Genomic DNA, 14,816 nt, shown 5'->3' with positions numbered 1-14,816 from the left:
AGGCGGGGCCGGGGGGAACCACCATTTCTGCCCTGCTACAAATCATTTCCAAGCCGGTGACTCAAAAATAGTAACAGTTGTTGAGTTGCATCTCATTTCCATGTTGTCTATTTAATGTGCCAAAGTACAGAAGCAATTCCTTAGGTCCCTACCTCTTTCTCAGTGGCCCCCACCGACTCCCCCTTCCCACTACTCTCCCTGGAAACATTTCCTCAGCCCACCCCATCCTCTTGATTTGCAGCCCTAGTGGTCCCAGGAGGAGACACTGTTGGTCTCAGTGGGAGCCGAGCAGGAAGAAAGGCGGGGCCGGCGGGGGCAGCGGCCGCCGCCGGGGTGAGGCCCTGGACTGCAGCCCCCACCCCTTAGGAGCCTTCGCAGGTCCTGGCGGAAGCGCAGGCCCAAAAAGGCGTAGAGCACCGGGTTGAGGCCGCAGCGGGCGAGGGCCAAACCCCCGGTCACCAGCAGTGCCAGATCCTTGCGCTTGCTGGCGGGGCAGCTCCGCTCTCGGGCCGCCAGGAGGTCGGCAGTATCCAATAGCAGGGCGAGACTGTAGGGCAGCTGCAGCACCACGAACGCCGCCACCAGGGCCACCACGACGCGCAGCGCGCGCCGGCGCTCGGGCCCCCTGGTGGCCAGCAGCGTGCGGCCCAGGAGCGCATAGCAGGCCGCCATGACGCCCAGCGGCAGCGCGAAGCCCAGGACCACCTGGGCCACGGCGCTCGCCCCTTTCACCGTCTGCGTGAGGCCCTCGGGGAAGATGAGACGACAGCGCCGCTGGCCTTCCCGGTGCCCATCCTGGCTGAAAAGGAAAGCGGGCAACGCCAGGAGCAGCGACAACAGCCACACGATGACTGAGACCAAGTGTGCACGGCCCGGCGCCGAGGGCCGCGGTCCAGCTGGGAGGGCCCGCGCGATGGCCACGTAGCGGTCGGCGCTGATGCAGGCCAGAAAGAGGAAGCCGGCGTGGAAGGAGGCCGAGTAGAGGCCAGAGATGGCACGGCAGGTGGCACTTCCCAGACTCCAGCCTTGCAGAGCCCCGGCTGCGGCAAAGGGCAGGGTCAGGGCCAGCAGAAGGTCGGCCAGGGCCAGCTGGAGCAGGTGGGCGGAGGTGGGCGAGCGGGCAGCACGTCGGGCCGCCAGATGGGTGGCCAGGACCAGGCCATTGCCGGCCAGACCCAGTGCAGCCACCGTCAGGGAGACACTGGGTTGGAAGGCGCGACTAAAGGCCTGGACGTCCGCCTTGTAGCAGAGCTCTGGCAAGGGCTCAACCGAATATGCCTCCTCATCCTCCCCAGAGTAGGGTCCCCAGGAGACCTGAGGAAGCCATAAGGAGAAGAGAGACCTTATGAGACAAGCCTCCACCACACGGCTTCCCCTCCCACATAAGCATTCCAAACTAGGAGCCCGTGTGTGACCAGGTACAATGGTACAGTACACAGGGAGAAGACATAAACTCTTTTCTAAACTCTTCCTAGCATATCCTCGACAGGCCTGGACTTCCGGCACACCCCTCCTGTCCCTACATCCAGCTTCCTGGGTGACATTGAGCAAATCATTTGCTTTTCTGGCTCTCCACCTGTCTAATAGGTAATGTGGAGATCAGAAATCCCCAGGGGTGGTTTGAAACAAGGATTGTTTGAAATAAGGAAAATAATGAATGTGAAGCATCTGTGCTCTCTGAAGGGCCCAGCGTCTGTATTATTAATAAATCTTAAGAGCGTCTGTTCTTTTGCAGCGCCATCTCCTGGAAGAACACCCATATTCAGACTTTGCCTCAGACTTGGCCCCTGGAATTCTTGCTTGGTCTGGAGAATTGTTTTCTATCTCTCCTTTCCCTTCTCTCCTCCTCACCCCCACCCCTAAGCTTCCAGTACAAGGTTCACTGAACTACTCACGATGTAAAGGTCGGAGTTCAGGTTTTCTGGGCTCAGTTAGGACCTTAGACCTCAGTTAGGACCTTAGATTCAGCTCACCCTTCCTCTCATCCCCAGTCGTGTCCCCCAACCCCAGCCTCTCATTACTAGCCCCTTCTATCTGGAGGACCCCTGGTTCCAGAGGGTTCCAGGCATCCTAGGTAGGTCATAGGAAGGCAGAGGCCTGGTGCCAGGTGGGGAATCCCATCCATTCACCTTTACCCTCCCTCCCTGTAACCCTTTCCTCCCCCCTGCCCCCACTCCCACCTGTTCTGCGGGCTCAGTCCCCATCTCTGGCTACTCAAGTTTCTGAGGTAAAGCCACCGGGGAGAGAAGTTATAAACTAATGGGACAGGAAGGAAGGGGCGGGGAGAAGGGCTGAGACGGAGGTGGGGATGAGGGTCTGTGGGCCGTCTTTACCTAATTTTCCTATTCTACCTCCTAAAAAAATAATTTACCTTGCCAGTAGAAAAAGAATGAGTTTTGGAATATTATCACTTGGTAGCTACCTGTGGGATCTGAATAATTTTTTTTTTTTTACCTCTCTGAGCCTCAGGTTTTTCATCTGCAAAATGGAGTGAGGTAAAAACGCAGAATTCACAGGGTAATGAAGGTGCCTAGCACGCGTGCCTGGAGCAGAATTTGCTGTCTGAAAATGTTAGATTCTTTTTACTTACACTTCTCCCTATCTCCAAGCACCCTCCCTTTCCATCTCTCTTCTTGGATTTTCCAGGATCCTCCAGCCGGCCCCTGTCTCCCTACCCCCATCTCTGCGGCCACAGTCCCTGTCAGCCTCGGGTTATTCAGGGTATTTCCCGGTGGCGGGAGGCTCTCTACCCCCGCCCTTTCGCAGCGGGGCTGAGGCGCGCGCTTGCGCGGGGTCTGGGAAAGCGGCGCGTGCCAGGAGAGCGAGGCTGGGGAAAGGGGGAGGTGAGAGAGGGTGGAAGGAGAGGAGAGAACAGCAGAGAAGCAGGAACGGCACCTAAGGAGACAAGAAAGAAGGGCTGGGGGAGAGTGGGAAGAGAAAGGGGTGGGTAAGGGGGAGAGACAGCCATTCGTTGCAAAAACCCAGGAGGATAGCCCAAGCTGGAACTGGAGCCCTAGCCGGAGCCGGGCACTGGAAGGCGGCCGCCGAGACCCATCAGCCCTGCATGATGCATCTCCGGCTTTTCTGCATCCTACTCGCCGCGGTCTCAGGAGCCCGGGGCTGGGGCTACTGTGAGTGCAGGGCTCGCAGGCAGGCGGGGTTAGGCCCGGGAGTCCTCGGTCTGCAGGGCGGGTCCCGCACCGCATTGCGGTTGGGTGGTCGCGGGTCGCTTCTCGGCCGGCGCGCACTCGCGCGCTTTCATCCTTTGCAGCCTCTCCCCCGCGCTCCGCAATGCAGCTCCGAGGCTGGCGCGCGCGCCCGGGGCTGGGGCTGGGCTCCGAGCTGAAGATAGAGTCGGCCCGGGCGGGGACTTGGGGCTGGGATCCAAGCGGGAGCGAGTGCCGTGTTTGAGGGTTGGGAATAAGAGTGGTACCGGTGACTAGGGCTAGGGTTAAGGGGACTGGGGCTGGGCTTGGAGCTGGCCCAGGGACCAGCGTTTGGGGTTTGCGGCTAAGGCTGGGGCTGGATATGGGGGTTGGGATCCAGGCAGTATTTGGTGAGCCTATACGATGCTAAGTTTGGACATGGAACTGGTGGCGCTAGGACTGGCTGGGGTTGGGGCTAGGCCTGCATTTGGGATCCGTGCACGTTTGCGGGTGCTGCTGAATGGGACTGAGGTTAAGTCTGGGGATGGATTGATGTCTTGGGGTGACTCCGGTTCTGAAAGATGCTGAGGTTTGGGATTGTGTTCTGGGGAGTACTGAACTCCAACTGGTCCTTGGGATGGTCTGATCTAGGGGTTCCCCCAGGAGGAGAAGCCAGCTTCCCCTCAGTGTGCAGCTGTAGCTGCAGGCCAAGTTGAGCAGGTGGTTTAAGTTAGGGCTGGGTCTGCACTGGGGGGAGTGAAGATCGAGCGCCAGTTGCTCAGCGTTCTGGGCCTTTGGAAAGACTGGGAGGGGCCGCCCTGATAAACATGTCTGTTCCTGCAACCCAGATGGCTGCGATGAGGAGCTGGTCGGGCCCCTGTATGCACGCTCCCTGGGCGCCTCCTCCTACTATGGGCTCTTCACTGCGCCCCGCTTTGCCCGGCTGCACGGTGAGCACGGTGGTGCCCCATGGTGGGGTGAGGGACTCTGAAGGGCTAGAGGTAAAGGGGGAGCCAGTGGTGAAAGCCCTTGTCCCTTCTGTAGGCATAAGCGGGTGGTCTCCCCGGATTGGGGACCCAAATCCCTGGCTCCAGATCGACCTAATGAAGAAACACCGGATTCGGGCTGTGGCCACGCAGGGCTCCTTTAACTCGTGGGACTGGGTCACACGTTACATGCTGCTCTACGGCGACCGAGTGGACAGCTGGACACCGTTCTATCAGCAAGGGCACAACGCGGTACTCCAGGCTCCTTGCACACACACTTGGGGAACCTTCTCAACTCCGTGACCTGGGGTGGGCTGTGCACATTTTGGGGAGGGAGAGGAGGTGGTGGTGAGGGCACAGATGAGGAGCAGTGACTTTCGCTCCAGGGACTCAGTCCAGGACCGTCTGCTTGCCGTGCGTTCAGGATACGCCCAATTGACAGGGTTTAACATACTTCAAGGTAAAATCTGGGAGATCTTCTTGGAGGAGGCGACATCTGAGTTGACCTCTGAGGAAATACTGGGATGGTGGAGAGGACGCTCTAGGCTAGGGAAACTGTAAAGTCAGGAAGGCGGAGGAGATAAGGAGTGTCTGCCTTCCAAAGGTCGAGATTAGCTGGATGCGACAGCTGCGGGCTGGGAGGCGATGGAAAAGCAAGCAGAGGGTGGGAACGTGGTCAACCCTCTCCCCTTGCCCTTAGACCTTCTTCGGTAACATGAACGAGTCGGCGGTGGTTCGCCACGACCTGCACTATCACTTCACCGCTCGCTACATCCGCATCGTGCCCTTGGCTTGGAACCCGCGCGGCAAGATCGGCCTGAGGCTTGGCCTCTACGGCTGCCCTTACAGTAAGGGTGCGGGGTCTTGGTGGGGGCGGGGCGGGAGACAGAATCCCCTGGCCCCCGCCCCACCTACGGTCCTTCCTGCAGAGTCCGACGTGTTGTATTTCGATGGCGATGATGCCATCTCGTACCGCTTCCCGAGAGGGGTCAGCCGGAGCCTGTGGGACGTGTTCGCCTTCAGCTTCAAAACCGAAGAAAAGGACGGGCTCCTGTTGCACGCCGAGGGCGCCCAGGGCGACTACGTGACACTCGAGCTGCAGGGGGCGCACTTGCTGCTGCACATGAGCCTGGGTGAGCTCGCGGCCGCGGCGCGGAGCCCCAGGCTCTCCTCCCACGTCCCTTGTCGCACCTCCTCCGCGAAGCCGAGCCCCATTCCTTATCTTCCCCTTCCTTAACTGTTTGGACCCATCTGCCTTCTTCGTGTAAAATTTGGTGCTTGCGAAACTCTGGACTGGGAATTAGGACAAGCGGATTCCAGCACCTAGCACCTACCAGCGGTGTGACCTTGGACAAGCACTTCCCCAGTCTGTTTCCTCATTGTAAAAACATTGTGTATAGGTATACAGGCGCGCGCGCGCGCGCGCACACACACACACACACACACACACACACACACACACACACTCCTGAAGCGTTGTTATTTTGTATCTCATTCGCTTTCCACAATATGCCCATGATGAGATAGAACCAGCTATCGTGCCCCGTTTTAGTGATAGGAAGACAGAGGCTCTGCTGCTGCTGCTGCTGCTGCTGCTAAGTCGCTTCAGTCGTGTCCGACTCTGTCAGAGGGGTTAAATGACCAAGTCCGTACTTGCCAATGGCCACCGATCCATCGCAGGCTGAGGGTGGTCCAGTCTCTATGTGCCCACCCTCCCTGGCCGTCCTGGGCCTTGAGCAGTTCCTCCTCTGTGTTGCAGGCTGTTGCTCCGCCTGGGGGTGTTGCTGGGCGATAGGGTCCAGGTTCCCAATCTGACCCTGCCCTACCCCACCCTCAGGCAGCAGCCCCATCCAGCCAAGGCCGGGTCACACGACCGTGAGCGCTGGCGGCGTCCTCAATGACCAACACTGGCATTACGTGCGTGTCGACCGATTTGGCCGTGAGGCAAATCTCACCCTGGACGGCTACGTGCAGCGCTTCGTGCTCAATGGAGACTTCGAGAGACTGAACCTGGACAACGAGGTGAGCAAAGAGGGGAGGAGCCATTTGGTTAAGTGAGATGCTGGGTGGGCCGGTGGGGGGCGGCACTTCTTTCAGAGGTAAGACTCTGCTTTCTTAATATGCTACCAGGAGTTGGCAAACTCCCAGAAAAGCTTGGGTTTTGTTGTTGTTGCTGGTGTTAGCATGCCGATTTCCGGGCTCCACCCCAGAGCTGCTGAGATGCAGTCTAGAAATCTGGATTTGGGGGATCAGGCAAGATGAGAAAATTGCCCTCTCCTGGCCCTAATGTGCAGATAAAGAACCCCAGACAGGTTCATCGACTTACCCAAGGGCATGCAGTCAATTTGTGGTGGGGTCAGGGCTAAAACCCAAGCCTCAGGAGGCCCAGCGAGCTTCCAGCTTCAATACCGACACTGGGGCAACGTGTGTCTCAGACCTCAGCCTGAGCGTGGGAAAGTGGACGGGCGGGAGCGCGAGAAAGGCGCGCACGCTGCCGCATCTAGGGAAGCTTACTTTACTCCTCACCCCGCCCGCAGATGTTCATCGGGGGGCTGGTGGGCGCCGCGCAGAAGAACCTTGCCTATCGGCATAATTTCCGCGGCTGCATTGAAAACGTCATCTTCAACCGAGTCAACATCGCAGACTTGGCCGTGCGGCGCCATTCCCGGATCACCTTCGAGGCCAGTGGGCAGGGGGATCTGGGAGGACGGGGCATCAAAAGCCTCCGGGAACAAGTGGGTGGAACGGGGAGAGATCTTGAGAATCATCTAAAAGCGGAGGAGCCCTCTCCCTAGCCAGCTGCTCACGTTGGGGGCGGGGCATCACTGACTCACAGGAGGTGCAAAAGGCCAGCTCCCAACCCGCTCCCGCCTAGTTAAAAGCTGCGGTCTGGTCTCACCATCTCCTCAGTTATAAACGAAGAGAATACGGTGTGGCGGCCCAGAGTGGCTCGGCCAGGGGTCACACAGCGCAGGGTCTGAGGAGGGACTTGAGGGCTGTTTAGGTATTATGTGGTCCCCCCTACTCCAACTCGGGAGCTAATCAGGCGCTCCTGAGATGATCAGGAGATGATGTAGGTCCTGAGGGCTGACTTGGTGGCTGGAGACCTCTCCACACCTGGATGTGTTTCTGGGCCGGGTGAGGCTGGGGAGGTACACCCAGGGAACCTGGCTCCTCACAGAGGCCGGGGTGCGGCATCAGCTTCGGTGCTGATGCATCCTCACTTGGGTCCCCAGGGTAAGGTGGCATTCCGTTGCCTGGACCCGGTTCCTCATCCCATCAATTTCGGAGGTCCTCACAACTTCGTGCAAGTGCCTGGCTTCCCCCGCCGCGGCCGCCTCGCAGTCTCTTTTCGCTTCCGCACCTGGGATCTCACTGGGCTGCTGCTTTTCTCCTCCCTGGGGGACGGGTTGGGCCACGTGGAGCTGATGCTTAGTGAAGGGCAGGTCAACGTGTCTGTGGTGCAGACCGGCCGAAAGAAGCTTCAGTTCGCTGCTGGTGAGCAGAGGGAGAGGAAGGGGAGGCAAAGGGAGGCCAGAGCAGGGCAGAGACCTAGGAGACTGTAGACCTGGACTGAGGCCTTTGCACACTCAGAGGGCTGAGGAAGGGAAGGGAGGGAGCCCTGCAGGAGGCCCCAGGATTTAGACAGCTGGGAGCTGGAGGGCGGAGCAGATCTGAGGGGCTAAGGCTGAGAATCCTGGTACTCCATTTGGAGGGTCCCTCTAGGTATCATTCACTGATGACTTTTGACTCTGTGTCAGCCACTGGGGTTCCACATAGTGAAGAGAGACATTCGGGGATGTTACCTCTCACTGTGATAAGTGTAAAAGTGGGAAGCACAGAGGCTGCTGTTAGGACAGAGTGGGGTTGCTGCTTCTCCACTCAAGACACTCTTCCTAGAGCATGGTGCCTCCCCCACCCACACTGTCCTCCTGTCCAGGGTTCCGCCTGAATGATGGCTTTTGGCATGAGGTGAATTTTGTGGCCCAGGAAAACCATGCAGTCATCAGCATTGATGATGTCGAGGGGGCAGAGGTCAGGGTCTCATACCCACTGCTGATCCGTACAGGAACCTCATACTTCTTTGGAGGTAAGTGGAGGTCAACCTGGCTAGACCCCTGTCTCTGGGTGGGAAGGCCCCATCTAAGTCCACCCAGATAGGGCTACATGGAGAGTTTTGTAGCAGTAAATCTCTCTTGCCCCTCTGGGGCCTTGGGGACTGGAACATCACTGTCATTGTCTACTGGCCCCCTTCCTTGCTTCCTTCCTTCATGTCTGGCTCTCCCTTGGCATCTCCCTGGGGGAGGGTCGCTGGAGTCTCCCCTGGGGAGGGCCTCACAGGGGTGGTTGCTCCAGGTTGTCCCAAGCCAGCCAGTCGATCGGGCTGCCACTCCAACCAGACGGCGTTCCATGGCTGCATGGAGCTGCTCAAGGTGGATGGTCAACTGGTCAACCTGACTCTGGTGGAGGGCCGGCGGCTTGGATACTATGCTGAGGTCCTCTTTGACACATGTGGCATCACTGATAGGTATCCAGAAGCCCCTTTCCCTCCAAGAGGTGACCCCCTCCAAAGCCCTCTTCCACAGTCTCCCAGTGATGGGAGTGGCGTTTCTCAATGATCTCCCTTCTGGTCCCAGCTCCTGAGTCTCCCACCTGGGGAGGATAGCTTCTTGACCTCTCACTTCCCAGTTCTTCCCTTAAAGTGGCACATGCTCAGAATGGAAATGAAGCATCTGTTTTTGGTCCTAGAGGGTTTTTCTTTGGGGGGAGGTGAGGATGGGAATATAAGGCATTATTAATTCCTTTGGGGAAGAGGCAATAGTAGTACTTGAGCCCTGAGGCCTTCCTAATGCCCCAACATTCAGGCTTCTACCTGGCTACTTATGTGGAGTATGTTAGGTGGGTTCTGGTGCTCTCAGGACCTGGGACTGAAGCTTGTAGGGGTCAGACCCTACTCTGCAGCTCCCCATAAGGCTCCTTCCCTGCATGCTGACCCCCTCCCATAGGTGCAGCCCTAACATGTGTGAGCATGACGGTCGCTGCTACCAGTCTTGGGATGACTTCATCTGCTACTGTGAACTGACAGGCTACAAGGGGGAGACCTGCCACCAGCGTAAGCCAGCTGGAGTGTGGGGGAGAGTCAGGAAGTTTCTGGGGATCGTGAGGCAGCTAAAGATGGTGGGGCTGGCCCTTCTAGCCCCCAACCCCCTAACTACCTTTTCCCCAACTCACTACCTACCAGCTTTGTATAAGGAATCCTGTGAGGCTTATCGACTCAGTGGGAAAACTTCTGGAAACTTCACCATTGATCCTGATGGTAGTGGCCCCCTGAAGCCATTTGTGGTGTATTGTGATATCCGAGGTAAGTGGCTCTGATTGAGGGGTGATGGGCAGCGGATGATGAAGTATGGGAGTGTGGGGGGGAACAGGAAGGATGGAAGGGTGGACCGGAGCCAGTAAGATTAAACGGTGGAGGGGTAACAGAGGACAGAGTGGGAAGGGAACATTCAGGAGTTTGTAATCTAGCCTTGCAGCTAGATCTCAGCTTCCTGGTCCATTCCAGCTGTCTCATGGCCGGTCTGTGATGTTGGAGACGTAGAGCTGGGCTGGAATGGAGCTTCTGGCCTCATTTATTGGCTCTGAATTGCAGCAGTGGTGCTGGAGGCAGGTAGAGAATGCTCCTCTCCAGCCACAGCTCTGCCTTGTCCCCTCCCCCAGAGAACCGGGCATGGACAGTTGTGCGCCATGACAGGCTGTGGACGACTCGGGTGACGGGTTCCAGCATGGAGCGGCCATTCCTCGGGGCCGTCCAGTACTGGAATGCATCCTGGGAGGAGGTCAGTGCCCTGGCCAACGCTTCCCAGCACTGTGAGCAGTGGATCGAGTTCTCCTGCTACAATTCCCGGCTGCTCAACACAGCAGGTTAGGGCTGGGGTGAGGAGGGCAGGGTGAAAGCTGGAGGAGAGACCCATGGGGTCTGGGAGAAGAGGACCAGAGGGCTCAGGAAGTGGTCTGGGCTGGTTGGAAGGGTGAGGGAGAAGCCCTGAGGCTAATGGAGGGTGGGGCCTGGAAGCTGCCTGTCCCTCTTCCCCAGGAGGCTACCCGTACAGCTTTTGGATTGGCCGAAACGAGGAGCAGCACTTCTACTGGGGTGGCTCGCAGCCTGGGATCCAGCGCTGTGCCTGTGGTCTGGACCGGAGCTGTGTGGACCCTGCTCTGCACTGTAACTGTGACGCCGACCAGCCTCAGTGGTAAGGGGGGCAGAGGAACAGGGCTTTCAGGATGCTGGGGGCTGCCGAGCAACAAGGGCTGAGCCACCGCATCCCCGTCCCCACAGGAGAACCGACAAGGGCCTGCTGACCTTTGTGGACCATCTGCCTGTCACCCAGGTGGTGGTGGGGGACACAAACCGATCCAGTTCGGAGGCCCAGTTCTTTCTGAGGCCCCTGCGCTGCTACGGCGACCGTGAGTGGCAGAGCCTTTGTGTGTGCCCTCGCAGGCTCTCTAGTTCCAAAGCCCTGACCCACTGCGGGGGGGGTGGGGGTGGGGAGGGTATCTCCTGGATACCCTGCCAGACACCCTGGCTCTCCTGTGACATGCCCACGCCTGTTTCTGTGCACCTGCATCTTCCTCTCTTTCAGACACGCCTGAGTCTCTCCCTGGGTTTCCCCAGCTGTCCCCCTTTGCCCTGTCGCCTGCCTCCCGCCCTGCTGACAAGGCCTTCCTCCATTTGGTTCTGTAGGAAATTCCTGGAACACCATCTCCTTCCACACTGGGGCTGCACTACGCTTTCCCCCAATCCGGGCCAACCACAGCCTTGACGTCTCTTTCTACTTCAGGACTTCGGCTCCCTCGGGAGTCTTCCTAGAGAATATGGGGGGCCCTTACTGCCAGTGGCGCCGGCCTTACGTGCGGGTGGAACTCAACAGTGAGCAGGCAGACACTGGGGGGAGGAAGATCCCTGGGGAGATGTGGGGTGGGTGGAGGCTGGGTAAGTGGCAAGGCCAGATGCCCTTTTGAAAGGCAGCATAGGAAGGGCTTTAGATAGGCCTGGCTTCTAGACCCAGCACCACCGCGATAGCTGGCTTTGTGACCCTGAGCACCGACTTGGCCTCTCTGGACCTTTGGCCCCTGAGTTGTGAGTGAGGAAGCTGGCCTCCTGTGGGTTGGCCTGGGGTGGGTGTGAGGTGCGGGGCTCCTATTTGATGAGCTATGCTTCTAACCTGAGAGGTGGGGCTGGGAAGCTGGCTCCAGGGATCTGGGAATGTGGGAGACCAGAGGTATGAGGTTTTAAGCACTTTATGGGTTTTGTCCCAGGCTGTAAACAGATTGGGCTTCCCAGGTGGTAGAAGCTAGTAAAGAATCCGCCTGCCAATGCAAGAGATATAAGAGACTGGGGTTCAATCCTCTGGGTCAGGAAGATCTACTGGAGAAGGAAATGGCAACCCACTCTAGTAATCTTGCCTGAAGAATCCCATGGACAGAGGAGCCTGGGGGGCTACAGTCCATGGGGTCGCAAAGTCGGACAGGACTGAAGCGACTTAGCACGCTCACACGTAGACAGATTGAAGGGACAGTCAGGGAGCTCCAAAGAGCAGAGAAGAAGGGCTGTGTCGACCCCTGAGGGCGCTGAGTTGTCTCCCCCACCCCCGACACTGTCCAGCGTCCCGGGATGTGGTCTTCGCCTTTGACGTGGGGAATGGGGACGAGAACCTGACGGTGCACTCAGACGACTTCGAGTTCAGCGACGACGAGTGGCACCTCGTCCGGGCGGAAATCAACGTGAAGCAGGCCCGGCTCCGCGTCGATCACCGGCCCTGGGTGCTACGGCCGATGCCCCTGCAGACCTACATCTGGCTGGAGTACGACCGGCCCCTGTATGTTGGTGAGCAGCAACCTGGAGGCAGGTCTGAAGCCTCTGTCACCATCCTACCCTCTTGAGGCCACTCTCCTTGTTTCCAGGAACCCCATCTCTTAGGTCGCAATCCCCTCAGCCTCACAGTGAGCCAAGGCCCACCCTTTCTCTCCAGTCCCTGACATCTCTTCCATTCTTCTAGCCCTCCACTGCCTTTGCAACCCCGATACTTTCTCCTGTCTCTGCTCTACACCCATTTCTCCACCTGCCCACCTTCCCCCCAGGATCTGCAGAGCTTAAGAGGCGGCCTTTCGTGGGTTGCTTGAGGGCTATGCGTCTGAATGGAGTGACTCTGAACCTGGAGGGCCGTGCCAATGCCTCTGAGGGTACCTCGCCCAACTGCACAGGCCGCTGCGCCCACCCCCGGTTCCCCTGCTTCCATGGCGGCCGCTGTGTGGAGCGCTACAGCTACTACACCTGTGACTGTGACCTCACGGCTTTCGATGGGCCATACTGCAACCATGGTCAGTGCTGCTGGTTATGGCAGGAATGAGCCAGAGGGCGTCATGGGATGTAAGGAGGTCAAGGAAGGAGGGAGGATGCAGTGTCAGCATCGGCGAAGACTGTGATCATCCTGGGCTCTTGAGCTTTGAGCTGGGCTCTCAGGCAGCTGAAGCTGCTGGGTGATTCCAAAGGAATAAAGCAGGACAAGGAAGGGATGGCATAGCTAGCTGGCATGACAAGAACAACAGCAACAAAACAAATAACTTCCCCATCTTCTCACTGTCACCAAGGGAACCCAGGCTGCCCCCCTTGCAAGCATATCCCCGTCAGGCTGCACAATGCCCTCCTATGCCATTTCCTAGTTGACAACTGCTGCACGCCTAAAACATGTCTACAGCCTGGTTCTTGGTTAAGGCAAGTCTTGACATTCACCATAGCAAGATTCTGCACATACACCAAGAACACATCCTCCCCAAGGCTGGTCTAGGAGGATGCATGAGCAGGTAGGTCACTGGTGAGGTAGAAAGACACAGGGACTAAGGGACCCACAGAAGCCCTTTGGTCTTGGTTTAGAAGTGTGAGTAGTGGCAGGTGGGTTTGTGGTATCTTGATTCTAATTCTGACCCTCCACTTAACTATGTATCCTCAGGCAAGTCGCGGCCCATTTCAGAGCCTTGCTTTCCCCATCTGTAAAGCGCAGGGGTTGGATCAGATGATCTTTTCCATTTCTTATGATTTTAAGATTCCATTCCATGACATAGGGTCTCCAGGGGACCTAAAAGTGAATGGGGATGGGTTGTGGTGTAGCAGAAACAGGGGACACGTGCCAGACGGTGTGCGTGGATGACATACATAGCGTGTGGAGGTGGGGACGGGCCCTGACTTCACTACTTCTGCTTCAGACATTGGCGGTTTCTTTGAGCCTGGCACCTGGATGCGCTATAACCTCCAGTCGGCGCTGCGCTCCGCAGCCCGGGAGTTCTCCCACATGCTGAGCCGGCCAGTGCCGGGCTACGAGCCTGGTTACATCCCCGGCTATGACACTCCCGGCTACGTGCCCGGCTACCATGGCCCTGGGTACCGTCTGCCTGATTACCCGCGGCCAGGCCGACCGGTGCCAGGCTACCGTGGGCCTGTCTACAACGTCACTGGAGAAGAGGTGTCCTTCAGCTTCAGCACCCAGTCTGCCCCCGCTGTCCTCCTCTACGTCAGCTCCTTTGTGCGTGACTACATGGCCGTGCTCATCAAGGAAGACGGTGAGCTCCCCATGGCTCTCGCCCTCCACTCCAGCATCCTCTGGGTGCCCTCCGTTCTCATGACTATTGACCAGTACAAGGACTCAAGTGCTCTTCCAAGGTGGCGGCTTCGGGGGACTTCCCTGGTGCTTCCAAATGCAGGGGCCACAGGTTCCATCCCTGGTCAGGGAACGAAGATCCCATAGGCAGCATGGCGAAGCCAAAAAGAGAAAAAAGATGGAGACTCTGGGAGCTGAGGGGAGACCCCCCTCTTCCTTCTTCCCACCTCACAGGGACCTTGCAGCTGCGCTACCAGCTGGGCACCAGCCCCTATGTGTACCAGCTCACCACCCGCCCTGTGACAGACGGCCAGCCCCACAGTGTCAACATCACCCGGGTCTACCGCAACCTCTTCATCCAGGTGTGTGCCGGGGGTTCAGATCATAACCTCATCATCAAGGCTGTGGCAGTGGGAAATGGCAGATGTTTAGCATCTGTAGAGCACATTCCAATGTACGGAGAACGTTCAGGTGTAGTATCATGGGACCTCACAGTCGCCCTGTGAGGCAGTTCAGGTAGGCGGCGGCTCTTATTTCCGTTTGACTAGTCACGAAAGGCGTTCTGACAGTAAAGTGGTTTTTCCAAACCACCGTAAGCTGCAAACACAGGGCTCAAAACCAGTTTGTGAGGTTTTTAATACCAAATCCTGTGTCTGGGCCCAGGACTTGCCCACATGGGACTGAGTCAGGACCCACCAGCAGTCGGGAGAGGAGAGTCCCAGCCTGGTCTGGGCTATGTCTGCTGCTGGTTCTCCCTCTCATCTCCTTTCCCCTCCCCATTCAGGTGGACTACTTCTCCCTGACGGAACAGAAGTTCTCACTGTTGGTGGACAGCCAGCTAGACTCACCCAAGGCCTTGTATTTGGGGCGCGTTATGGGTAAGCTGGGGTTGAGATGGCCTTTGGTGTCAGGAGCTGTGGACTCCTCCGGAGTCCAGAGGAGGGTGCAGGATGGGGAGTGGCAGTGAGGGCGCTGCTAAAGTGAAGTGGGAGCCCAGGGCTGGTGAGAGGGACCAGGGCTGTTGGAGTGGG

At 58.0% G+C, this 14,816-nt stretch overlaps 2 protein-coding genes across 3 annotated transcripts in view; one reads left to right on the top strand and one right to left on the bottom strand.

Annotated features, from left to right (window-relative positions):
• Positions 1–80: 80 nt before the first annotated feature.
• CCR10 (C-C motif chemokine receptor 10) lies at positions 81–1,599 on the bottom strand (the record flags this gene model as incomplete). Its single annotated transcript, XM_040245344.1, has 1 exon — positions 81–1,599. A coding segment is annotated over one exon (1,356 nt), but the record flags the coding sequence as incomplete, so codon positions are not given.
• CNTNAP1 (contactin associated protein 1) overlaps positions 334–14,816 on the top strand; it is a 17,403-nt gene continuing 2,920 nt past the window's right edge. The window contains exons 1-21 of one of the 2 annotated variants that reach the window (XM_040245227.1): positions 334–3,131; positions 3,995–4,096; positions 4,191–4,384; positions 4,833–4,980; positions 5,062–5,265; positions 5,970–6,154; positions 6,670–6,813; positions 7,369–7,630; positions 8,073–8,222; positions 8,489–8,660; positions 9,139–9,245; positions 9,375–9,494; positions 9,851–10,054; positions 10,227–10,383; positions 10,470–10,597; positions 10,875–11,060; positions 11,796–12,017; positions 12,272–12,511; positions 13,394–13,747; positions 14,020–14,147; positions 14,570–14,663. In XM_040245227.1, the coding sequence (XP_040101161.1) occupies positions 3,065–3,131; positions 3,995–4,096; positions 4,191–4,384; positions 4,833–4,980; positions 5,062–5,265; positions 5,970–6,154; positions 6,670–6,813; positions 7,369–7,630; positions 8,073–8,222; positions 8,489–8,660; positions 9,139–9,245; positions 9,375–9,494; positions 9,851–10,054; positions 10,227–10,383; positions 10,470–10,597; positions 10,875–11,060; positions 11,796–12,017; positions 12,272–12,511; positions 13,394–13,747; positions 14,020–14,147; positions 14,570–14,663 (3,568 nt within the window). In that variant the 5' untranslated portion in view covers positions 334–3,064. Of the gene's footprint in view, positions 3,132–3,328; positions 3,736–3,994; positions 4,097–4,190; positions 4,385–4,832; positions 4,981–5,061; positions 5,266–5,969; positions 6,155–6,669; positions 6,814–7,368; positions 7,631–8,072; positions 8,223–8,488; positions 8,661–9,138; positions 9,246–9,374; positions 9,495–9,850; positions 10,055–10,226; positions 10,384–10,469; positions 10,598–10,874; positions 11,061–11,795; positions 12,018–12,271; positions 12,512–13,393; positions 13,748–14,019; positions 14,148–14,569; positions 14,664–14,816 lie in introns of those variants that run through there. The other variant, XM_040245228.1, reaches the window with a different exon arrangement.

The sequence above is a fragment of the Oryx dammah genome, unplaced genomic scaffold (genome assembly GCF_014754425.2).
Source record: "Oryx dammah isolate SB20612 unplaced genomic scaffold, SCBI_Odam_1.1 HiC_scaffold_8, whole genome shotgun sequence".
In the NCBI taxonomy this organism is placed as follows: Eukaryota; Metazoa; Chordata; class Mammalia; order Artiodactyla; family Bovidae; genus Oryx; species Oryx dammah.
This window is presented reverse-complemented; position numbering and strand designations above follow the sequence as displayed.